We start from the raw sequence: 26,587 nt of genomic DNA, 5'->3' as shown, positions 1-26,587 counted from the left end.
TGTTTCTGTTTAAAAATAAAAGCCTTCTGACACCGTTTCTGTGGACAGAATCCTCTTGTTTGTTACCACAAGGCCTTTTATTTTGAAATATTTGCAGGACTGTGTTGTTGACAATGCAGTGGTTTTCACGGCTCTATATATTAGTGGAGTACCGGCTTTTTATTGTGGCAATACAGTACTCATAGCAACAGGCAGCTCTACAGCTACAGTTAGTACATTTGTACTAACGGCAGCAGTTCAGCAAGGTAGCCATCTCACGCTGCTCATGCAGGCAGTGTGTCCCAGCTCAGACTGGCAGGGTAGGAGCACGGGTTGTTAGCATTAGCCTCCAAAGCCTTGCTAGTGGCCTTGTAGTGTTCTTTTTTTAGGCTTTTTGATGACATGTTTGATCAATGAAAACGTGAAACCTGCGTTGTGAACGATCACAAGCGTAGCCTGCATTTTCTCCTATCATTAGATAAATGGCAAATGTCATTGTGGTAAAACTTTTATTGCCATAGTCGCATCTGTTTATGCAGTTTATGTAAATACCATGAGTGACAATGAAGATACAGATGATGGCAATGTGGTCATCGAAAATGACGTGGCGTGGAGGGGAAAAATTTAAAAAGGAATTGGGCTTTAGTGTCCTTGGGCAAAACACTGAGCTCCAAATAGCTCCAGATGATCAGACCAGCACTGTGCATGGTAGCTTGCTTCCATCAGTCGTAAGTGAGCATGCGAACGAGGGGCAGATTGAAAAAGTGCTTTGGATAAAAGTAAATGCAGTCCATTAGTTTGTGGTGTAGACTTCTGACCAGTATTCTTTTGTCCAGCTGGCATATGAACATGATAGCAATATTTCTTTACCTGCTTCACAGTGGGTCACAGTAGTGAGGTCCTCTGTAGGAAATATGTAAACCAACATGCTGATGTATGATGTTCAGATTTGGTGACAGTATCTCATTGGAATGTAATGCTGTCAAGATGTGTGTACAGTAGCTATATTTATAATAACAGCAGCAGACAGTCAGAACTGTATAACCTGGTGGTTTTAGGTTGACCTGTGTGCTTCCTTGCTGCACAGTGTGAACCAAAGTGTCCATGACAACTCTTACAAGGACGCAAGCATAGCGGTGCGTCCTGTTTACGAAAGAGATGGGGTGTGGATGGGTGAATTGGGCGTTTGAAACGGTAGGGTTTTCTCTTCTGCCCAATTATTTTGGATTTCTTACACATCCAAGACATCATCTTCGTTGTCACTTCAAGGTCCTTTGTCCATTGTCATTTTTTCCATCTAAAAAAAAGCCACACCAGTGTCTCCAGTCTCATTTCTGTTTTCACAGTGATGTATGTGTCATTGTAGAGCTTCAACTCATGATTTTTTTTCATTAGCATCACTGATGCAAACCACTTGTCCATTGTTTTTCTGTCAGTACTTATTGAATCATCGTTTCAGCGCTAACTTATTCAAAACCTGCAAAACATTTTCATTTAAACGGTATGGTATTCATATCACAGGTGGCCGACAGCGCCTGGCTGATATCCAGTATTAGATAATAAACGTCCAGTATTGGTCTGATATATCGGTCTAAGTGCTGCGATCCAGTCTGGCCTCCTAGGGGACAGACTACTGCTGTCTGTCTGTCTGCTGAGGCTGCCAGCGCTACAAAAACAAGACGGCGAGGCGAGGGGCCCCAGGGGGCCGTCAGGGTGGGGATGGTACAGGGGTGAGGGAGACAGGGAGGATGAGGGGACAGTGTTTACTTTTATCCTCTGTGCCTGCCCTGCCAGGCTGGCTGGGAAATGACAGCAAAGGGGAGGAGGAAGGAGGAAGACCCTGTTTGGCGAACTGATCCTATTTGTGTGTGTGTGTGTGTGTGTGCGTGAGCCAGAAGGACCCATAGTGAGCAGGAAAGATGCAGAAGTTTGGGGTGTTTTTCTATGAGTGCGCTCTTTTACTTCTGTCTGTGTGAGGACCAAATCATTAGGACACTGTGGCAAAGTGAAGACACTGTGGCACAGAAAGAACATTGCGGCAAAGTGGGGACGTTGTGGAAAAGGAAGGACATTTCTGCAAACCTAGGACATTCTGGTAAACTACAGACATTATAGCAAAATGAGGACAGTTTACCAAAGTGACTGTGGCAAATTGAGGTCGTTGTAGCCAAGTGTGGACACTGTGGCAAAGTGTGGAAACTGTGGTAATCTGAGGGCATTGTATCAAAATCAGAATATTGTGGCAAAACGAGGATAGTTGGCCAAAGTGAGGACACTGTGGTGATGTGTGGACATTGTGGAGAACATGGAGATGTTGTGACAAAGTTGGTGGGGACGTTATGGCAAAGTGAGGACACTGTGACATAAAAAGGATAATTGACAAAAGTGAGAACACTGTGGTGAAGTGAGAAAGCTTTAGCCAAGTGAGGACACTTGCAAAGTAAGGATATTTTGGCAAAGTGAGGACGTGGCAAAGCCAGGACATTGCAGCAAAGTGGGGACATTGTGAAAAAGTAGGGACATAAGGGCAAAGTGGGGACATTTTGCAGAGTAAGGACATTGTGTCAAAGTAAGGATGTTGCGGCAAAATTAGGACATTGTGGCAAAGTTGGTGGGGACATTATTGCAAAGTGAGGACACTATGACATAAAAAGGATAATTGACAAAAGAGAACACCGTGGTGAAGTGAGAAAGCCTTAGCCAAGTGAGGACACTCTAGCAAAGTAAGGATATTTTGGCAAAGGGAGGACATGTGGCAAAGCCGAGACATTGAGGCAAAATGGGGACATCGTGAAAAAATAGGGATATAAGGGCAAAGTGGGGACGTTTTGCAGAGTAAGGACATTGTGACAAAGTGGGGACATTATGGCAACGTGAGGACACTGTGACATAAGAGGGATAATTGACAAAAGTGAGAACACAGTGGTGAAGTGAGCAAGCTTTAGCCGAGTGAGGACACTCTAACGGGACATTGCGGCAAAGTGAGGACATCCTGAAAAAGTAAGGACATTGTGGCAAAGTGAGGATTTTGCAGCAAAATTAGGGCATTGTATCAAAATGAGGACATTGTGACAAAAGAGAGTAATTGACCAAAGTGAAGACACTCTGGCAAAGTAAGGATATTTTGGCAAAGTGAGGACATTGTGGTGAAGTGAGGACTTTTCAGCCAAGTGGAGACATTTCTGCAAAATTTGATTATTTCAGTAAAATGAGAACGTTATTCCAAAAATAAATCTGTTACAGTAAAGTGAGGACGTCGTGGCAAAATAAAGACACTGTGGCAAAACGGGATTAGTTGACCAAAGTGAATTATAGGAAGAACATTTCTGCAAACTGAGGACAGTTAAGCAAAGTTTGTGTTAAAAATAATGATGTTTCAGTCGAGGCACAAAATGAGGTGGGGCGACAAACCTGAGGATATTGTAGCCAAATTAAAGACACGTTGACCTGTCCACACCGTCGAGGAGCCATTGTAGGGCAGCAGTTGAAGTCTGAAGTGTAAAGTCAGGTTTAAGTTGTGGTTAGTAGCTGTGATGACTCAGTTCAGGGTTTTGGGATAAGGAAAGTATTGTGTCCATGATGGTCCTCTTAAGTGTAGTTGTACAAAGTGAGTCAGTGAGTCCAAGAGAAAGTGTGTAAGTGTGTGAGTATGTACATTCATGCTGGAGCATTTGTATACCTGTACATGCACGTGCATCGAGCTTGAGCACGAGCGTACGCGGTGGCCAACGTGTATGTGTGTGTAGCCAGTCACGCCACTGGCTGAGTGTATACACATGTGCAGCTGTGTCTGACTGAGTGTCCGTCTCCTCTCCTTCTCTCTGTATGTGTGTGTTTGGCAGCTGGCCGGGCTCCAGCTGTGTCTGGTTGGATAATGAAGTCCAGGTGCTGCTGCGCCTGCTTTAAGACACCTGTCACCAATATTTAGTGCCAGAGAAAGCCAGACTGCAAACAGGGCGAGACGAGCTGTTTGCTTATTTTAACAAGGCTGCCTAACTGGACGTGAGGACACGGGATGTACTATGAACCTTTTCCTAGAAGCCCTGTCTGCGTGTGTGTCTCTCTGTGTGTGTCTTTGTGTGTGTGTGTGGAGGTATACGTGTGCGAAAGTGCAGCGCAGAACCTCCAGAAATCATTCAGCTCTCCAGACTTCTGCTGATTCAGACGTTGCAACCGAGAGTGTCTCCCTGAAGTTTACATTAAAGAGTTGAACATTTTGGGGATTTTTTATGTGTTTTTTATTTTCAACAAATTTTCAAGAGTTTCCATTAACATATATTTGTTTGTCATTTATTGAGGAATAAATCTGATTTCATGATTTTAACTTAAGGCAAAAACAATTAAAGTGTAGGTGTCTGGAAAATGTGAGGTTGGGCACTGGGTGCTACTTTTGTACCTTTTCTGTGCCAGCTTTCAAGAAGGCGGCGGTAGGTTGCATCTGAGGTGCAGAGCTGAGTCTAGATCTGATCTTCTTGCAGGTGCTGTTTGTGTGTGGGCATATCATCCGTGGAACAGACGCAAAGCTCTGGCAGTTCTGCACCAAAATGATCAACTTTTCCATATTTAACACAGACTGATATTTATGGATGAAGGGAAAGATATCTGCTGGCTGTGAATGGTTGTTGCTCGTCGCGTGACATGTGATGCGTGCTGCTTTGTTCCAAAAACTGAACTCGGTTTATCTCAGGGTGCAGCCGTCGCACCCTGACAAATCGGTGCTCAGGAAGGCATTTAAGAGCGACACATCCTTATTGAAAACAATGAGTTTGAGCGTGCAAAAAACTCAAAAAGTGTGCATGTACATGTGAAAGTGTGTGCATGAAACTGAGACTCGTCAAAACATTCAAGTGTGTCTATATATTAGACCTTTGGTGTGTAGGATTTAGGGAGATATCTTGGCAGAAATGGCATATAATATGATAAATATGTTTAGTGTATAATCACCTGAAAATAAGGACCATTGTGTGCTTGTTACCTTAGAATGAGTTGTGTCTACCTACATAGACAGCAGGTCCTCATCTACCAAGATTACCTTTTGCACAGCCATGTTTCTACGGTAGCCCAGAACAGACAATCTAAACGCTGACTCTAGACGGGGACATTCATGTTTTCTTATTTTTAAGTGTCAGTTAGCAGCCCCTCCACAACGAGCCAAACAGCATCAAAAAAACACTGATTTTTAAAGTGAAACTGCTTTATTCAGTGTTTTTACCGGTTTAAATCACCAGGCCTGTTTGTTTTGGAAAGGAGGAGATCTCTACAGATAATACGATTCCAGGTAAAAACATCCTTGATGTCTGTATCTGAAGTTATCAGAGAACAAAAGTAAGAACACATTAGCAGGTGCATGGCTAGCAGCCTGTCCGAGACAAGGTGAACAGTGTAGGAGAAAGTTTTAATCACCTGGTGTGTTTGTTTATTGAAAAAATAAATCATTTAGATTTACATGGTCATGTGACCATGGTGTAATTTGTTGATAGTCTATAGCTTTAAATAACTGGTGATTGCATTAAGGGTTCAAAAATCATAAAAGTGGTGATAATCTGTGAAGACTCGCTGAACAAAATGTGTCATAAACGTTTGTTTCCCACAGATCTTATTTGCTGCACTAACCCAAAATCCAGGCAGTACAGTGGTGCAGTGGTTAGCATTGGTGTCTCACAGCAAGAGAGTTCCTGGTTCGAACCTGTGGGGGGGAGCCCTTCTGTGTGGAGTCTGTGGCCCCGTTTAGACGACAACGATTTCAACTGAAAACGGTAAACTTTAGTTGCGTTTTGGCCGATCGTTTACACGACAGCGGCGTTTTGGGTGCCTGAAAACGCAACGATTTGAAAACAGGTTCCAGAGTGCAACGTTTTGGAAACGGCAGCGTCTCTGTTGTCATGTAAACGTGCAATATGCAGTTCCTCTGAAAACGGAGACTTTTCACACATGCGCATTACGGTTCCAGTCACTAGGCATGCCGACCGTCACAACAACAATGCTGAGCTCTGTTTGTGCTGCTCACCCTGGTGATTTGAAGTGAAGTGTAGATCTGTTACTGTAGCAGCTCCACCTCGTCGTCCATCCAGACAAAGTTATCTGTGCATGCTTTTGCCATTGTGTCTTCTTTGTTTTGGTTTGTAATCACGGTGTTGGAGAGGAAGGCGCTTCAGCGCAGGCGCATGGCGTCGTGCTGTGGTGTTGCTTTGCAAATTTACACTGCCACCCAATGACCTGGCGTGCATACTACAGCGTTTCCAGTAGATTTTGCAGCTCCGCAAAACGCAAAGGACAGACTTTTCCGTTCTTACTGAAATCGTTGTTGTATAAACGGCCCCTGTATGTTCTCCCCGTGTCAGCGTGGGTTTCCTCCAGGTGCTCCAGCTTCCTCCCACAGTCCAAAGACATGCAGGTTAATTGGTGACTCTAAATTGTCCGTAGGTGTGAATGTGAGTGTGAATGGTTGTCTGTCTCTATGTGTCAGCCCTGTGATAGTCTGGTGACCTGTCCAGGGTGAACCCTACCTCTCGCCAATGTCAGTCCAGACCCCCACGACCCCCAACAGGATAAGCAGTTATGGAAGATGAATGAAATTAATAAATCCAACATCCAAAGGAAAAATCCCGTAGGCTTTTTTGATGAGATAATCAGGGCGAAGATAACCTCCATGTTGGCCTACAAAAAACATAATCCTTGGAGCACTCAGTTGGTTAGTAGCTGCAGGGCTTCACCCTTAAAATCCTGATGCAGCTCATTTTGTGATCAGCTACACTTATAGGTGATGGCCTAAACAACAGATCCTAAAAATGTAGCTGTCAGTGTTGTTGTGAAACGGCCCATCTTCTCTTTTTCCTGATGGTGAATGGTGTATTTATAAATGTAACATAGTTATGTATTTGGCACATATTGATCATACAGATTAACAAAAGAAAATAGGAGTATGCAGCAGGAATGGTTTGGAAAATCCAGAAGACTGTGCTGGTAAGTGTTTTATACTCTAAACAGGCTTTTGGTTCAGTGTTCCTTTAACAAATCAAAGGCTTCATTGAGTCATTAAACTCGTATATACAACTGCAGAGCCGCTCGAGTACCCTCCTTTTCCTGTGTGTCTGTGCCTGTTCATGTCAGCCTTTACATACAGACATCTACATTTCCTTATAGTCTGAAGAGCCAAACAAAGGCCTACCTGTGTAAAGTCCTAGGAAACTTACCTTCGTCCTTCCAGCACATTGGGGCTTGTTTAACTTTCACACGGGCCCCTCTGCTGTCCAACTCCCGTCTCCAACACCTGTGGCCTCTCAACAGCCTGTCTGTGTCGCCCTCCACCTGCCAGCTCCAGCCTGCCACCGCCTGCCAGCACATTCAGATACCTGCAGCCGGCACGCTGGCTTTGGCGCAAGCGTGCATTGTCTGAGAAAATGCCCCTCACTTGCCGTGCCGTTGTTTCGCTGGCGTTTTTCTCTGACGTGCTTGGAAACCAGACAGTGTGTATTTGGTTGCATCTGAAGCAGAGTTCACCTGATGCTGTAATCCAGAACATCTTTCAGCTGCCAGCTTTGTACGCACTCACAAGATACAACGCTAATGCAATTAAGGCAATAATGTGAGTCAGGCAGGAGCTGTATAAACACTTCGCTCTGTTTATGTAAGTGCATTTAGGATGCTGTTAGACTAAGGAAGAACCCCTGTAGGGACACACAGAATGAAGGGTTAGAGAAAACAGTTCAAGGATTCAGAGACAATCAAACAAACAAACAAGGTAATACTAATGATCTGAGCCGGGCTTGCTGGTTTCCTATGTTTCCAGTCTTTATGATAAGTAAGGTTAACCGTGTCCTGACTAAGGGCTCATTTATGCTCAATATAAGATACATATACGGACATGGATGGAGCCTTCTGTCTGTATGGTTATGGACGAAATGGAGCAGTGCCAGATCCTGAGGGCAGTGTAGCGTGGTTCAAGCGAGATATGACCGTAAGACAAGAGGAAGACATTTAAAAAATAACACAACCTCATTGTTTTCCCAATTTGCGGACATTTTCAGCCATTGTTCCTCCTCTTTGAGTTAGCTGCTAACTGCTAGAAGCTACTTTTGAAATCTCCTGGCAGTGGGTAGACTCACAAGTCAGTCTTTAGACGCTTTGCTTAACTAAAGACTGATGTCTTTCTCCCTGATTTTGTGTTTAGATGGGCGGATACAATTCCAGAGTTTAAAAAAACTCCCTACGTTGCAGAACCAATAGTAAATCCACAGGGCGGTCCTTCGGTGGCTCGCTGAACTCTTGTGCTCGTAAACATAGTGCAACTGCGTTAAAAGTTTGAAACAAAGTCGCTGTAAGTCCTTCATTTCCACAATCTTGTGGACTGAGCATACGTTTGATAAAACAGTTCTCTGTGTGTTTGTTTCCTTGCGGACGAGAAAAGGGGGAGCGCACATTTCCGGGAGGGCGTGTCCTTTTAAAAAATGCAAGAGGCGTTGCTTTGTTGCTGGCCGTTTTCTCCGGTGTGTTAAACACACTTTAGAAAGGAGTGTCCCCAGACTATCAGAAGGCGGAGATCTCTGATTTGTCTGGTGGCGAGACTAGGCAGTGGGTTGCACACATAACACGTCGCCATAATGTCACACCTATGCCACTCATGATCCCTGTCCTGTCTGGTTTCTGCAGACAACGTGTCTCGCCTCAGAGGAGAGACAACTCTGTACCCTCATTCTGCGATCGTACCTTTTATACAGAACGGCAAGGGAAATTAACAACGTGGAATTCCCACCTTGAAGAGGCAGTGTCAATAGGACTAAAGTGTCCTCTGTCTCACTCCCCAGCATAAACCCCAGCTTCCCGCCAGATCAGAAAACTTTCTGTTGCTGCCATTACACAGGTCAGACTCGGTCAGGTCAGGCTGCTACTGGCCACCAGCCCACTGTGAAAGGCGGTCGCCACTACAGCCACCGACAGAAGGTCTGTCACCTGAGCTTCTGCACACTTTCCTCCCGGGAAAGTAGCCCGAACAATTTCTGTTTACCCCAGCTTCAATGCACATGACATGAGACCTATAACTCCCTTCTCATCTATCTCTCTGACAGAAAGCAAATAGGTGGATTTTTCAAAATATTAAACAGTTTCTTAAATTGGCATCAAATAGTGCAAGTTGTTTTTGAACTGTCATGTCAAATCTAAAGTCTAAGGATTTCCGTTAATCAAATCATGTGAAGTCTTTAGTTTTTTAAACAGGATAGAGTAAATATGTCAGTGCGAAGGCTTTCATCAGAGCGCCAAAATGCAAATCTGGTTTGTAAAGTCAGTGAGGCGCAGCAACCTTGCTTTCTGCACCTCATGAATTATTGGGCGTGTCCACTGTCTGCTGTTTTGTCTCTTGTATCTTGGATCAACACTGATATGATTTACTGTCAAACAGCCTCCTGTCTGTGCGAAGGTAGAAGACAGCAGCAGCAGCACTTCAGGTATCCCCCCTAAACAACCACAGATGTTCTCGGAGGCGAGGGATTTCACTGCAGAGTCAGAAAGGAAATATTACGACCACAAATGTGTTCTCGTGGCGTAAAAAAATCCGACTCCAGGCCCTTCTGTGGGTTTGGAAGCTGAGAAGCCTCAATTTGGAGAAGGAAAGGACATGAAAAAAACACCCACACGTCTGGGCAGTGTGCTTTCATCCACAATTCACATAAGTGCCTGGACGTGGGTTTTTAATGCCACGAGAACTCATTAGTGGTCATGATATTTCCCTTCATACCCTTCAGCCTTTGTTAAAGACTCATCACTGGGTGCTTCCATCTCGAATCACAGACAGGTTTCTGGCCCAAATTTCCTCCATTAATCACACCGCTGGCTGCTCTGTGTTTGGTGAAAACTGTCACGTGTATGATGTTGAGTGTTGAGTGCTTTAGAGGTTTCTGATTTCTGGCAGCTGATTGCCTTTCATCAGAAACAGGACACGAGGCAGATTTAGGCAGAAACATTACAGCATACCTTCACATTTTCCCGACATCTTACTTTGTACTGAAGTCACCTTCGAGGTTTTAAACTCTTTAATAAGCATCAAGGGAACTGGTACTGCTGTAATCATTAGAACTTTCCTAATAGAGAGATACCTTTTAAATAACTATGTACTTCATACACAGAGGTCAGAGGTCAGTTACAGGTGCTGGTCGGAGTTCAGTTTCTTTGCCCAAGTTGCTGCAGCGATGACCTGGAAACTTACCAGAGCGGTCTCAACCACCAGATTTTCCTACACATATCAATCCTGTCTTATGTCTTTCTCTTTCTCTCTCTCTCTGATTAACCAGGATGAGGGTGCTGTCGTGGGAACAGTGTGGGGAGACGGGCGTGGTCCTGCTGGGCTTCCTGACGCTGGCGGTGTCTGTGGGGAACCTTTCCACCAGGGGGCTGCAGGTACGTAACACACAGATACACACAGGAAAACACACAATATGTACGTCAAAGTGTCAGATATTCAAATGTTTTAAATGTCGCTGCCCTCATACCTTATAACCCTAACCCTAACCCGTTATATACATCTCGTCAAGTGGACAGAATTTTTTTCACTATTTTCACAATATATCACTATTTATTATTATAAATTACCAATTAGTTCTGTTCCATCATGATTAAAATTTCTTCGTTGTCTCATATCTGACTTAAGATAAGCTTCACTCCCTCGAGGATCTCTAGCGGTACTGCCCCGTTTCGTCTTTATCTGTATGCCTTCAGAAAAATGTGGAAGAAATGAACGCAGATTACAGACAGAAGGCTCCGTCTCTGTGTGTAACGCTTAACGTGAATGAGCCCTTAAGCTGCTTTCACCCTGCCACATGGTACCAGCCCATGCAAGGGCATTTCCTAAAAAAGCAAAGCGTTTCTAAGAGCAGCTGCTTCCGCTACAGTGCAGGGCTGTGATGACAGGCAGGTGCTTTGTGTACGTCACTGGCAGAAGTGCAAGCTAGCGTGTAGCTACATAATGTAGCAAGACAGTGGGAATCACCAAAATTACCAAAGATCTCTACATGTTTATTGGGACATTAACCAGTCGACCAGTCATCTGAAATTTGGTGGAAATGTTATTCCAGGCCGAGTTATCCTGTGGTTGTCCTAATTGACCGCCCCCCTTCTATTTGATCGGCCAAAGCCAGGCAGCAGCCACCAGAAGGTCGACAAGGTCAACTCTACCTGGACAGGTCGCCAGACTATCGCAGGGCTGACACATAGAGACAGACAACCATTCACACTCACATTCACACCTACGGACAATTTAGAGTCACCAATTAACCTGCATGTCTTTGGACTGTGGGAGGAAGCTGGAGCACCTGGAGGAAACCCACGCTGACACGAGGAGAACATGCAAACTCTGCACAGACGGGCCCCAGCTGGCTGGTGGGTTTGAATCAGAACTCACGCTGTAAGGCAACCGTGCTGACCGCTGCACCACCGTGCTACCTAACTGCAGGATTTTGCAATGCAAAGTCTGAATACTAACTTTAAGAAGTAATCTGCAGACTGTGATGAGTTGCTGTCAGTCGACCAATCAGCGACTCGTCTTCTCTCTTTCCTGTCTCTCTCTCTCTGTACCCATCTATCGCTTCCTGTCTCTGTCTCACTTACGCGCTCTGTCTGGTATTTCCAGTGTCTCTTGTCCTCTCTCACAGCTGCTCTGTCTCACACCTTTACAAGGAGCTCAGTGCACATTCCAGCGGTCACTCTGATGAATCTGTCTGAATGAAGGGACGCAGCCATCGGCCTGAATTAATGCTGCTCCTGCACATGAGGAATGTGTGAAATGCTGACCGTCTTCACACGTTGGAGCCCCAGAACAAAACATTCAGACGCACATTTGCTGTGGTGCTATTTGATTCTGACGCGCTCTGTTCTGACCGTCCAATCATCTGTGCAGCAGTTTTACACACTGGAATCAGAGTTCTACTAAAAATATTACAAGCACTGCCACTGCTGTTAATGTCACTGACAATACCACGACTTATACTACAAATACGACCACAAAGGCGAGTACAAATTCAACTTTTACTTAATAGGTGAAGAAATACTCAGATGTCTTACTCAGTAGAATTACCACAATGTAAAACTACTCTTTACTACTAATTACTAGAAATAAATGAAATGGAGTATAAAGTAGCATTAAACTAAAGTACAAGTTTTTAAGCATTGTATTTAAGTACAGAACTTGAGTACACAAGCTAAGCTAGCATCCCACATAAGTGTTACCAGAAACATTAAGGTTTTGTGGTGAGATAAGGAGGTATCCTGTCGGTAACTCCTCATCTAAACCTCTTGAATCAGTCATTCCTTTGAGGCGTTTTCAACATGAGCGACAGAATAAAAATAGAAACTGGATGTTCAACAAAAGTTCAGCTCAAAACAGCACGCTGCATCCCGTGGCATCTCGTCGCTCATGGGCAGTTGGGACAGTCCAGTAGAGAACAATGCAGTCAAAGTGATTTAGTCGCTGATGCTTGCGTGGCATCCAGTTAGGAAGCACCTAAACAACCTAAATTCCAAAAAACACCACACCCTGTGTGGAACATTATGAAGCACAAAATACGACAGCGGAGACCGCAGACTGTTGAACAATATGAGATATCAAGCGAGAAAGGCACTCGAAACAGGCTGTTGTTGTGTTGCCCCGATGTCAATCAGTGATTCTCGGGAATACCAAATCACCTCCGATGTAACGTGGTGGAATTCCCGAAATACAATCGCGAATAACAACATGATCCTGTCCTAACTTTTTTTGGAATGTGTTGCAGGGATCAAATTCAAAATGAGTGTATATTGATCTACAGTATCTCACATAAGTGAGTAAACTGCATTGCAGCTCAGTTTCTGAAGAGGGGCGATCATGCTCTGCTTGGAATTCATGTTTCCCATGTTTCCCAGGTATAGTGGTGGCAGCATTGTGGTTTGGGGCTGCATGAGTGCTGCCGGCTTTGGGGAGCTTAGTTCATTTAGGGAAAGATGAATTCAGAGCAGAGCATGATCGCCCCTCTTCAGAAACTGAGCTGCAATGCAGTTTTCCAACATGATAATGACCCAAAACACACCTAGTAGATGACAACTTGCTTTGCTGAGGAAGCTGAAGGTGAAGGTGATGGACTGGCCAAGTATGTATCCAGCCCTAAACTCACCTGTGCACCTGTGGGCCATCCTCAAGCTGAAGGTGGAGGAGTGCAAGGTGTCTTCACATCCATCTGCTCCATGATGTCATCATGGAGGAAGCAACCTGTGAGCTCTGGTGAATTCCATGCCCAAAAGGGTTAAGGCAGTGCTAGATAATAATGGTTGGCACACAAAATATTGACACTTTAGGCACAATTTGGACATGTTCACTGTGGGGTGTACTCACTTATGTTGCCAGCTGTTAAGATGTTGATGGCTGTGTTTTGAGTAACTTTCAGAGGAAGGTAAATCTATACTACTATACAAGCTGTACACTGACTACTTTAAGTTATATCAAAGTGTCATTTCTATAGTGTTGTCCCATGACAAGATATAATAAAATATTTCCAAAAATGGGAGGGGTGTACTCACTTATGTGAGATCCTGTATTTTTTTTTTTTTCACATTTCACACAATGTCCCAACGTTTCTGGAATTAGGGTTGTATAATTGTGGCAGGATTGCAGTTCTGGGCCAAATATCCCCCAAATGCAGCAAATTAAATGTAATGGACTCTGAGGGATACAGGCCTGCTCTTAGAAAGGCTGAGTTGTGGCCCAGTTGTGGCCCGTGTTAAAGCCGACCTCAGAGCTCACAGTTGTGCCGTGGCTGTGGTCGTGCAGCCACATTCAGATGATTTCATCACTCAGAGATGTGTCTTATTGTAAATCAAACTAAATTATCTGTTATTTAGTTACCCCCTTCTCACAAAATAGCAGTTGATGTGCACAGCCGTAGAGGAAGACATGAATAGAGAAGTAATCGTCACCTGATTTGACTGACGAGGTTTGTCTGAAAATGCTGGCAGATTCAGATGTTCCATAGGTCTTAATACTGTTAATATGATTAATGCTGCTACTACAACTGCCAACTGAATTACCACTGGTTGTGTGTGTGTGTGTGTGTGTGTCTGTGTGTGTGTGTTCAGGAGGACGGCGTGGCGTCCAACAGTCTGGAGGACGAGCTGGAGGTGACCACCTACTGGTGGGGGGAGTGGGCCAAGTGGACGGCGTGCACTCGTGCCTGTGGAGGGGGAGTGATGTCACAGGAGAGACACTGCCTCAAACAGAGGTCAGTCAGTCTGCGTGCACACACACACACACACACACACACACACACACACACACTCACAGATTTGTACTTCTATACATTTTGTTCTTTTACATCTGCATTAGAGCTACTCAAAGTGTTTTATTAAAGATCTACATGTGAGTTTTAGATAAGTTCAGACGTCTGGAGCAACAAGCCAAGCAGTTCTCTATAATGTAATAAAACATTTCCTACATTGAACCGTTAGTTCAAACTTTCAGAAGTCCCATACAGTTTTGCCTTACCCAGAGGCATTATGTTTTGGGGGTCGTCCGTCCATCTTTCCTTGCATGCATACATATGTATGTGTGTTCATCCAATATTAGGTGAAAGTGATAATCCAAGAACACTTTAAGGGAATTTCTTAAAATCTGGCATAAACGTTCTCTTGGACTCGAGGATGGACTGATCAGAATTTGGTGTTCATAGGTCAAAGGTTAAGATTACTGTGACCGCCTCCGTCTCATTCTCGTAAATGCGATATCTCAAGAACACCATGAGGGAATTAGGTCACATTTTGCACAAACATTCACTTCAAGAATGAACTGATTTTGGTGGTCAAAGGTCAAAGACATCGTGACCTTGTGTCCATCTTATTCTCCTGATTGAGATATCTCAAGAACACCTTGAGGAAATTTCTTAAGATGTGGACTTGGACTCAACAATGAATAAATTAGAATTTGGTCAACGATCAAAGGTCATTGTGACCTTGTCTGTCTCATTCTCGTGAACACAATATCTTAAGAACACCTTGAGGGAATTTCCTCAAATTTGGCTGAAACATCCACTTGGAAATGAGAATAAACTGATTAGTATTTGGTGGTCTTTATGACCTCACAAAAGATATTTTTGGCCATAACATTATGATCATTTGGCCATTATGACAAAATTTCACACAAATGTCTGATAGGATAAAATGATGACATTTTATAGCCAAAAGGTGAAAGGTCAACTTCACTGTGACATCATTAACGTTCTACAAAAACACTTTTCTGGCCATTGTTCAGCGTCATATCTCAGGAACAGAAGGGGAGACATTTGGTCAGATACTGAATTTGTGACACTAATGTTGACACTGTGCTGATTGTATAGATCTTCTGAGCTGCCAGGAGGAGATGTGTGAAGCATTCATGTTTTCACAGACATGGATGTGAACTGTAACTGCAACTTCACTGGTCCACAGAGGCGTGCAACTGCGAAGCAGTGATTCTAGTTTTTAATATGTTGTAATTTCTCCATTTTTTTTTCTTATCCAAAGAAAGAAAGTTGCTGCTGGGAAGGACAACATGACCTGCACAGGAACTGCAAAGAAATACCATCTCTGCAACACTGAAGTGAGTCACAGACTTCCAGTTAATTTCTCATCCCTTTATTTCACATCTTTATTAAAACAAACACAGCCCTTCTGACTGGCTGACAGTAGAGGTCTGTGGTTGTGGCGGACGGCCTCCAGGCGTGACTGCGTGGAGCTGTTTGAAAGTGAAGCCGGGCGGGGCTCAGAACCATGGTGCACTCTCAGAAAACCATCCCTGCACAAATAAACGCTTAAAAAGAATTTATTTGTATAACATACTGTAAAACTGAGTCTTAACAAGTGTGAAACAGACCTCTTTTAATGGCCTGTGTTGTCTCTGCACTGCAGGAATGTCCTGCCACTGGGAGGAGCTTCAGAGAGGAGCAGTGCTGGTCCTTCAACTCCCAGCTTTACAATGGGAGGAACTACCAGTGGAAGCCTCTGTATCCTGGTAAAACACACTGACAGCCTCCTTTTACCACATTAAACAGATCTGAGGTGACGGAGGTCTTTGCTGAGCTACAACATCCAAAACAGTAGCATCCTCTTTATGACTCCTTAAAACTTTAACTGCCTGTTAATACATGCTGTTTTAAAACAGGTTCCTAATTTAATATCTGGAAGATTTCTTTTTTATTTATTCACCTTGTTGGCGTTTATTTGTTAGTGAGTAATAATTAAAACAAAAAGTTGTATGAGTGACAATACGTAGATCTCCGTGGAGAGGTTTGTGGGGAATGTGAGCTGTGGGACAAAGCGGAGACACAAGGTTTTTGGGGGGTTTGTTTGATTTTCAATAAACAAACTCTTGGCTTTGAGAACATGACTCTCTTATCACCAAATTGGGACAATAAATACAGTAACGGCATGATGAAAAGTTAGCAGGGAATATTTATCAGCTGCACTCTGGTCCATCTCAGTGCCACTCTTCCTCCCTCCCTCCCTCTGTGTCTCCCTGAATTTATAAATGAAAAGCTAAATGTTATAGTGACAGGGTAGGGTCCAGGACAGTGGCGTTTCATCTGATTTAAAATAAGTTTTGCTTTTACAGAATATTAAACCTCTTAAAACCCAACAGGTCGCCACCGGCCTCAGCTTGAGCTAGTTCTGCGGCCTAGCTAGTGGTCTGAAAGAAGAGTTCTCAATCTCAGCCCGAGCTCGATGGGTCCTGAAAAGCCAGATGGGTTGGACCAGGTAGAAGGGCAGAGGGAGATGTCAGGCTCTATGCCGGGCTCTCTGTCCTTCCTCCTGGCCGGAGCAGGGAGCTTCTCTGGCAGGGAACTACTGTGTAGAGAATCTGTGATCCACCAACTTAATCCATTTTCCACTGGAGATGCACGTGGCTTGGGCCATTACACATCCAGTATGTCCCAGGTGTTAGAGGCTGACTAGTGCTTTTTAGGAGGGTCAGACTTGGTTGATGTTGGGCTCAGTATTTTAGGTGATGATCTCGGACGGGCGGGGATGCGGCTTCAACTCACTCAATTTGGGTTGTAATTTTTTTGGCCAGATGAAAACTCTATCCTGAAGTCTGTATTTGCATCCACACTTTCATTATCTATGTCAAGATAATCCACAGACGTTGTTGTGAGCAGTAGGAACTATTTTCCTTTTACTGAGACACACACACCCACCGACTGAATCACCACTTGGAAAAAAGCTTGCTAGCTCACCTCGCACTGAGCTAGCTAATGTTACAGCTCAGCCAAGGAGGACGCCATTAATGTTTACCTTTCATGCTGTCCATGAGTAGATGCACTCTTCCTTCTGAGCGGTGATTCGGTCGGTGGGTGTAGCTCAGTGAAAAGACAATAGTTCCTACATGAAATTGCTCCAAACAGGGTCTGTGGATTATATTAAGTGATCAGGTCATGATTTCTGGACAGAGACATTGCTGTTGAGTTTTTCAAATGTATTTTTTGGCACTTCCATCAGCTGCCACTGCCCATCAGCAAACAGCAGACAGACAAAAGAGGAGTGAAATATCCAGCAGCCAGTTATTTAGCGGTGTGTGGAACGTGTAGGTAAAAGTAGAAATTGTGACCAGTGACCTCTGTCTTGTATTCCTCTCCAGACGACTACGTTCACATCTCCAGTAACCCGTGCGACCTCCACTGCACCACGACCGACGGCCAGAGGCAGCTGATGGTAACAGCACGAGACGGCACGTCCTGCAAGTACAGCAGTTACCGCGGCGTCTGCGTGGACGGTAAGTGTGAGGTGAGTCCAGCTTCTTCTTTACTTTCTACCTATTTTAATTCCCCTCAAACAGTTTCACTCCACTTTCAGTTTTCAGCACCAATAAAGGCACCACATCAAGTCTGTATGACCAACAAACCCACAGGAGGAACCTGCTGCAGCTCAGCTTTCTGGCAACAATGAAAATGAATGAGATGTAAACCCCTGAGCGTCTTGGATCTTTCCTGTTTTCCTTTAGTGCATTTTCTGTCAGATAGACCCATTTATGACAGCCTGCCTGTGAAGCAAACATTTTATCCATTTGAGGGTTTTTCTGTCAATGATGTTTAGTTTCTAAGGCTGCGGATGATGCAGACACCTCTGCTGAACCACCAGGGACTCTTTCAGGTTGATAAATGGCTCCGAAATCTTAACATAAATAAAACAGTAATGCACATACTCTTTCAGATGATTCATTTTATGTCACACTTTATCTTATTCAATCACCTTCCAAAAGAATCTAATCTCGTGATTTACAATATTTAATAGCTTCTGCATCATTGCCATGGTACGTAAATGTTGACATTGTGCGTTTCTGCAAACCACAAATAAGTTACATTTGCATGTTTCATATGTTTCGTATTAAAGTTTTTATGTGACATAGTATGTGAGCTGACTTTGTCATCAGGAGGTGGAGGGGATGGTGGATGGTGTGGCACCTAGATGAGACGCTTTCCAAGCTGCAGACCGCTGTTTAAGACCAACAAATGTGGTTGTTTTAAGTGACCTGTCGCTGTTTTTCTAGTAGCTTATTAGCCCTCAAACGTGGATGTTTTGTAGCAACCTATCACTGCTTTTCCAGTGGCGACAGTGCCATGAAAAGCGATTGCTTTGTACAGAGAAATCATTGCGTGTCCTGCCAGGATATTACCACAATAAGCCTTGTTTTTTACAGTTACATTGCTGCATTTTCCAACAGCTTTTTAACCACCAAACGTGGGTGTTTTGTAGCAACCTATCACTGCTTTTCCAGCGGAGATAGTGCCATGAAAAGTGATTGCTTTGTACAGAGAAATCACTGCGTGTCCTGCCAGGATAGCACCACAATAAGCCTTGTTTTTTACAGTTACATTGCTGCATTTTCCAACAGCTTTTAGCCACCAAACATGAGTGTTTTGTAGCAACCTGTCACTCTTAATCCAGCAGTTGTAGTGCCACAAAAAGCGTTATTTTTTATCAATACATTGTTGCAATTTTCTGCCGGTATAGTGCAATGAAATGCTTTTTTTTTACCAAGACGCTGCTGCTTTTCCAACAGCTTTTTAACCAGCAAATGTGGGTGTTTTGTAGCAACCTATCACTGCTTTTGTTCAGTGGGGATAGTGCCATTTTTTATCAAGACATTGCTGCATTTCCAATGGAGATCGTGCCCTCCACACTGGGTATTGTTAAGCAAAAAGATCATTTTTTCCTAATCATAACCAAGTGGTTTTTGTGCCTAAACCTAACCACATGTTAACCATCATTGCACCCACTACATAATATGACTTATAGTAGACTTTTTAAAATCCTCTCTTCTTCCTCTTTCTGCTTTGCTGCTCAGCCAATCGGATGTGACGGAGTACTGTTTTCCCCCAATATCTTGGATAAGTGCGGGGTCTGCCAGGGGGATGGCAGCAGCTGCAGCAGAGTCACCGGAAACTTCCGCCGCGGGGCCACGACTCTGGGTGAGCTGGGTTCAGTTGTGCCAGGCTGTCCACCCATGAATATGAAGAGTAATATGTCAGAGTCCTTAGTGAGAAACTGAATTTATATTAATGTCACCAGGATTGGTCAGAATAATCTTATTTAAACATCATAAAATGAAAATAAAAAGGCAAAGCAAAAAAAGCACGAGGTGACACTGACTACTTTCTGTTTCCTGTCGTCAAGGTTACTCTTTTATTACTCAAATCCCTGAAGGATCATGGGACATCCAGATTATTGAGAGGAAGAAGTCAGCTGATGTTCTAGGTGGGTAATTTAAATACATGTAACTATTTATATTCCTTGATTTTACACATACATGCTCACAAAAGACAACAATGAACTGTCTTTTAAATGTTTAATGGAAATGCATGATTATAAGTCGATGGAGAAAAGCATCTGTTCTCGGGTTTCCATTCATCTTGTCCCCCAGCTGTGACCGATCAGGCAGGCAACTTCTTCTTTAATGGGGCCTACAAGGTGGACAGTCCCCAGAACTTCCATGCTGCAGGCGCCGTCTTCAAGTACCGCCGGCCCATGGATGTGTACGAGACCGGGATTGAGTACATTGTCGCCAAAGGCCCCATCGACCAGGCCATCAATATTCTGGTACACTGAACCTTCCTCCAACCACCTCTCTCCCTTTAACTCTTCCTTCATGTATACGTCGTGGTCCCAAAATGTTTCAGTAGGCCCATACAGAAGTTTTTAAAAACCATTTCAACGTGTTTTTATTTTCTGCTTTTGTCCTTAAAGGAAAACTCCACCAACTTTACACATCAAAGTATGTTGACTGTGCTTGAGGAGCATTGTGTATGTCAAATAAGTAGTATAAAGCCTTCGGTGTCTCCAGAGGGAGCTGTTCGAAGTCTAATAAATGTCCTCAGTGAAGTCTGAAAATGACAAAACACTGGATGTGTGGAGTTTGATAGTTTTCCGGACTTGCTCATCTCTGCTGCAGGCTCCAGGCTCCAGGCTACATCAGCTGTAGGTGCTGGAGTTGTATTGTGGGTAATGTAGGCACCTGGATTTGACAAGAAAGAAGAATGCATGCAAAACTCTGGTTCTGCTATGTGAGTGGAGTACTCTTTTAAGGCCAGCAGATGATGTAGAAACAAAGGGATGTTTTGTTGTTTTGGCCTCTGCACTTTTTGTTTGCTAATTGTAAAATAAGAAGTCCAAGAATGTAAGCTTTAGGCTACTGTTCTTAACTCTTGAACTTAATAAAGGCCGCTCTGATTAAGACTGCTGACTCAGGAGGCAGTGAAGACTGCCAACACTCGAGCAAACAAATTGAGCACAGAGGCTATTTGGAATATTTCCTGGCAACAAGATGCTCATGTGTGATTAAAGCAGTGATGTTGTAGCAGCTCAGCCTGTAGTGAATCAGAGATAACCATAATGTGTGTATCCTCTCCTTTTTAAGAGTGTCTGCTAAATGGCTGATATAATGGTGAGTCTGTGTCTCGGGCTGATTGAGCACAGGCCTCGTGTTCAGACAGGGGCCATATATCTCAAACAAGGTCCATGTCACAGGCCAGGTTTGATAGAGCTCTCTGCACACTGCTGGATCACAGAGATTCTCCTGCACACTCACTGTGACTCTGCTGCTTCATCTCTGCTAACAGTTAGTTGGTTATCTTCGGGCTTATGAGCCAAAATGCATACCATGTAAAACGTCATAGACTAAGCCAGGATCAGTACACAACAGCATGTATGTAATGCAGTTATGCATTTATGCTTAGATACGTATACAGACACGGATGGCTTCCACCTTAACATCTGCTTTGTCGATTTCCCGTCTCCAAAATGTTTGGAAGCATGGGTCAAAGTTTCTACCATCATCATGTTTCAAAGATCACAACTTTTGTGTGGGAAGTGACATATGCCTCTCTCAGGCCTCATTTTGTACTTACACAGCGTTTATAAATGAGACCCTTGGTGTGCAAAGGTCTTAACGTGATTTGACTGGCCTGAAACCTGTACAAACAAACCAGACCTTGACTTGACTCAGTCTACTCTCGTCACTCAGGTGTGGAACCAGAACGGTCGCACACCGTACATCACTTATGAATACACCGTCCTCCGAGACTCCCTGCCACCCGTTCCACCTCCTCCTGTCTACACCGGGTCAGACACCTCCGCTGGAGAGGTCTCTGTGGAGGTGGGGGGTCTGCTGACCCCTAACAGTAGTCTTTATGACGAGTTGGTCCCTGACAGCCAGATGGAGCCAGAAGGTGTAGATGGGCAGAAGGGCCAAGAGACTAACGAGGTGTACGAGGAGACGGCGGCCATTGACTGCGACCAGGATGGGGCAGCTGGCCCACAATTTGCAGGTAAGGCCTGTTTGTAGCACCTTAAATCTGCGTGTGTTGTATGAGAATGAAATATTTCAGGCACCAGCAAATAACACAAAACTGCCTCCAACCAGATCCAAAAATGGAAGATACATTTTCTCACTATAATTTTTGCTACCTATCAGTTGACATGTATGTCAATAGCAATATATCTGTTATTGGATAATATTGTCCATGCTGATATATATTGGCTAGGCTGCCATCACAGCTACAAAGCTGTAGCCGAGCCGAAACCACCCTTCCTCCCATCGCTCGCAGGTCTACAGTCATATATTGTGCCCACCTGATCAAACCACTTCCAGCTCTTTCTTTCTGAACCACTTATCTTGCCTCCCTATGTTCAAATGTTCCACCAAAACAAGTTGCTCCAGAAACTATTTTGTAAGGGCACCGTTGCCACATCCTGGGTTTAGCGCCGCCAGAGACGCCCAAGTTTTTTTTTTACCTTATCGCCATATTGTAATGGGCTCAGCCAGACCTTTCTCCAGCACTAAAACAAAGTGTGGAGATAGGTCTGTCTGTGTGAAACTGCTCCGTGAAAGTGACGAGTCGTGTGATGATTCTCTCTGATCAGTTACCTTTAACTCCACCCTCTAGTATCGGCTTAGCTCGCTTTAAACCTCAACTGAAGTGGTACCAAAAGAAGTACCGGATACTGTCCACAACTTTTTTGCCAGTTGAAAACCAAATAAGTTGAGTTGAGTCGAGTCGAGTCGAGTCAAACTGTGCTGTACCATGCAGTTGAGATGAGGCATAAGAGGGAAAAAAAGGAGATGTGTGTGAGAAAAAAAAAACTGAAGGGAAGAGAAAGTTAGACAGAGAATAAATCAGAAGGTGGTTCAGTGGCCCATTGACAGATGAGATGAAATAGGTCAGATTTTACAGCCGATCCTTTATCTCACTCCTTTTTTCTGTGTGTGTGTGTGTGTGTGTGTGTGTGTGTGAGAGAGAGAGAGAGAGAGAGAGAGAGAGAGAGAGATATGGCCCTCTGGAGCTCTGCATTATTCATGCTACAGACACATAAAGAGGATCAGCAGCAGATGAAAAATTCAGAGTTTCGTGGTGTTTTTTTCTCCCCCTTTTAAAAACGGCTGCATCACAAACATGAGCAGTAATGGCCTTCCTGCGGGCTCTCAGCTCGCTCAGCTGACTGTCGAGGCCATTACACCACCGCTTCGGGCGGTGAGATGAGATGGGGAGGTGGTTGAAAGGCTCACCGTACACTTTCTGCACAGGCTGACGTCATACTACAAACCACAGAGCGCTGAGTTTATCTTCTCACCTCTGCTTTCTGTTTTCTTACTCCTTTGATATTTTTGATTCACTTGATGTTTTAGAAATTTCCTGCAAAAAATATGAATTTTTTATTTTATTCTCTACAGGTAACCCAACAGTGCAGACTAGCACAGGCCTACTTATCAATCACAAAGTTCCACAAGATGAGTTTAGTTTCCTTTTGTACACTGAATTACCAGTTTATTAGGTAAACATGTACAATATGATACAATGCAGTACAGCAGCCGGTGAATAAATCGTACCCTTGTGATGCTCAGTTTTTGTTGTCAGATTTGGGGTTGTAGTGGTGTTGTATTGGACTGCATGGTATTAAAATATGTTTCTGGAAAGAAACCTGGTTTAAATTCCCTCAAGGGAACACTTCACCTCCCAAATGACCTTTTTTATATCAATTAATCACCCTTTGTTACATAGGATCCATGAAGAAAACTGTTTTGCATGCCTCCACAGTGAACGGAGAACCTGAAAAATTGGGGAAATTCTTGATGAACTTGACGTCATAGGCGATTGCGTTTAACAACAGCAAAACTATATTAAAACATCACTTTATGAACTCTCACACAGCTCGTACAGTTCAATCTAAGTCTCATTTATTCAGTTGTATGCTCAGTATTTCCCCAACAGACAGCTCTTCCCAACGAGACCTGAACAGAAAGCGAAACTAGTTCAGTGAGACAAAATTAGAGTTTATGTCGATGGAGCCTGACTTTAGAGAGCATAGATAAGTTTTACTTTCTGTTCAGTTTCTGCTGGGAAGGGCTGTCTGTTTGGGAAGTGCTGAGCATCAGAGTCCTACACGGGTCCATTTTTGAAAACTCACACCTGCCCATACCCGTCAAGCTCACCACAAGACCGACCTGTTACGCCGGAATTCCACTGGATGTGTGTCCGTTGCGGAACGGCTGCGCTGGTTATCCGCTTTGTGCTCCACCGTCCGTCAAGTTTGCTGTGCGGAGCGGTGCAACCCACGAGATCTTGTGAATTCACACATAATCACGTGATATAACAAGATGTAGTTTCTATAAACAGACACAGAGAGTAGTAGGAAGACATCTGGGTGCACCTCCATGATTAACATCTCCTCGTCCATGGTATCAACAGGGTGAAATGACGTCTGAAAACCTCTGACCTGTTGACTTCAGGCCTGCCTCCGCCCATTATGACGTTGTCAAGGTGTAGTGCAGGGAAATATGATCCGCCGTGAACACTGTGTATTTTATTTTGAAAATTAACCAGATGTTTTATGTGGTTTCTGTGCACGACTTCCTGTCCTGCATGATCTGCTCCGTGCTGAATTGCTGCGTTGTGCTCCGGCGTCCAGCAAAAATAGAAGTCCTGTGTATCTGTTGCGGAGGGCTCCGGAGCGCCGCAGCTGTGACGGAGCCGGAATGCAGCACAGCCGCAGCCGGTGGAAGCACACACATTGACTAGAATTGAAACGGATCGGCTCCGCTGCCGTTCCGCAGCGCAGACGCAACCAACACGCATCTGGTGGAATTTGGGGGTTACCCGTAATTACCTTAAATTCAAATCCACAAAGTCCACACCCGTTGATAAAAGTCCTGCCATCTGACCACAGTCCGTGATTAAAAAATCAAATGAATTGCAGCTTAATTGTAGTGATTTCGATGTCAAAGATTTACACATATACTGCACTTCTTTTGCATAAGTTTTCTTCTAAAAAATAAAAAATATATTTTTGTTCTCACCCGCTGCAGGCCCGCATGTTCATTTTAACCAGTGCCCATACCTGTGAATTGTATACCCAAGACTACATGTTTTATGGCTGCATCATTCCATCAAATCAAAGCACTACAGGTGTATCAGTTCATACAGATTTTCCCCAAATCCAGCCTCATGTGTTTGGTATCTTTGGAAACGCTCAATCCGAACTACACATTTAAGGTAAAATTCTGTGGGTTTTACACCAAACGTTCATCTTGACCATCATGACCGTCACACCGCTGGGTCAGTCATAGAAGACGACACCAAAACAGCTGGGTTTCAACCTGACAAAGAAAAATTGGTTTTGCTTTTACGCGACCTTTAATATGTCAGGTTACTGCAGAAAGCAACAATATTTAGGGTACTAAAGTGCATTTAAACCTGTTTGGGTAGAATTCTGTCCAATAGATCATGATGACTGACAACAGCATCAACAATCCAAAATGACCATAATGTGTGAATGTGCATTACAAGATTCACAAAGATGGAATGTTGGATGGGTTGCATCAGACTGTTCAGGTACAGGTGACATCCACAGCAACAAAGAAACAGGAAGGTGTTACCAATGCGGAGCTGAGAAAGGTTTAGTAAAACTCCCTTGGAGAGTAACAACTGAACTCATGTTCATTTGACAGAAATACTAACCAGAAACCAGCGTCTGATCTGAGCTGAATATATAAATTACTTTTTCAAGTGCAACATGACCAAAAGCTTCATCACAGATTGTTCTTGATAAGATTTAAATTTGCTCATAAAGCATGTCTGAGTTTTTCTACTTGGATCCATCAGAAGGAAACAGCAGTCATACAGGCAGCACTGCCAAACCTGCCCCTGCTGGAGGGCCCCTGGACATGGGGCCAGACTCCCCAAACCTCATCTGGAGGGTCCTGCTGGACGGCCGCATTAACCCCGACGAGCTGCTCATCAACATCTCAACCAATCAGCTGCTGACAGAGGGAGACAGTTTGTTCTCGTCAGAGTTGGGACCAGTGGACATGGACCTGAGCAGCATGGAGCCAGACGGGCCGTTTGGTGTCAACGAGACGCTGGAGTTTACTCTGGGTCGCAAACGCAACGACAGCGGGGACGGTTCCTACCAGAACAAAACAGTGCAGGGTGGAGGGAGGAGCTCGAGCCGCTCCAACAGAACCAGGTAATCAGACAGAACACAGGTAATGAGACAGAACACAGGTAATCAGACAGAACGAAGGTAATCAGACAGAACGAAGGTAATCAGACAGAACGAAGGTAATCAGACAGAACACAGGTAATCCAACAGAACGAAGGTAATCAGACAGAACGAAGGTAATCAGACAGAACGAAGGTAATCAGACAGAACACAGGTAATCAGACAGAACACAGGTAATCAGACAGAACGAAGGTAATCAGACAGAACACAGGTAATCCGACAGAACGAAGGTAATCAGACAGAACACAGGTAATCAGACAGAACGAAGGTAATCAGACAGAACACAGGTAATCCGACAGAACGAAGGTAATCAGACAGAAAGAAGGTAATCAGACAGAACACAGGTAATCAGACAGAACGAAGGTAATCAGACAGAACGAAGGTAATCAGACAGAACACAGGTAATCAGACAGAACGAAGGTAATCAGACAGAACAAAGGTAATCCAACAGAACACAGGTAATCCGACAGAACAAAGGTAATCAGACAGAACGAAGGTAATCAGACAGAACAAAGGTAATCCAACAGAACACAGGTAATCCGACAGAACACAGGTAATCAGACAGAAC

General features: G+C 44.0%; 1 protein-coding gene across 1 annotated transcript in view; it reads left to right on the top strand.

Annotated features, from left to right (window-relative positions):
- Window positions 1-26,587, top strand: part of adamtsl2 (ADAMTS-like 2) — a 51,443-nt gene that overhangs the window by 8,121 nt on the left and 16,735 nt on the right. Inside the window, exons 2-11 of the mRNA XM_049579576.1 lie at window positions 10,266-10,371; window positions 14,074-14,216; window positions 15,493-15,568; window positions 15,877-15,979; window positions 17,603-17,748; window positions 19,310-19,433; window positions 19,639-19,719; window positions 19,886-20,061; window positions 21,485-21,788; window positions 25,620-25,983. Coding sequence (XP_049435533.1) covers window positions 10,267-10,371; window positions 14,074-14,216; window positions 15,493-15,568; window positions 15,877-15,979; window positions 17,603-17,748; window positions 19,310-19,433; window positions 19,639-19,719; window positions 19,886-20,061; window positions 21,485-21,788; window positions 25,620-25,983 — 1,622 coding nt within the window. The 5' untranslated portion in view covers window position 10,266. The remainder of the gene's footprint in view (window positions 1-10,265; window positions 10,372-14,073; window positions 14,217-15,492; window positions 15,569-15,876; window positions 15,980-17,602; window positions 17,749-19,309; window positions 19,434-19,638; window positions 19,720-19,885; window positions 20,062-21,484; window positions 21,789-25,619; window positions 25,984-26,587) is intronic.

The sequence above is a fragment of the Epinephelus fuscoguttatus genome, linkage group LG6, assembly GCF_011397635.1.
Source record: "Epinephelus fuscoguttatus linkage group LG6, E.fuscoguttatus.final_Chr_v1".
Lineage (NCBI taxonomy): Eukaryota > Metazoa > Chordata > Actinopteri > Perciformes > Serranidae > Epinephelus > Epinephelus fuscoguttatus.
Note: the sequence above shows the minus strand (reverse complement) of the source record. Positions and strands in the feature narration are given on the sequence as shown.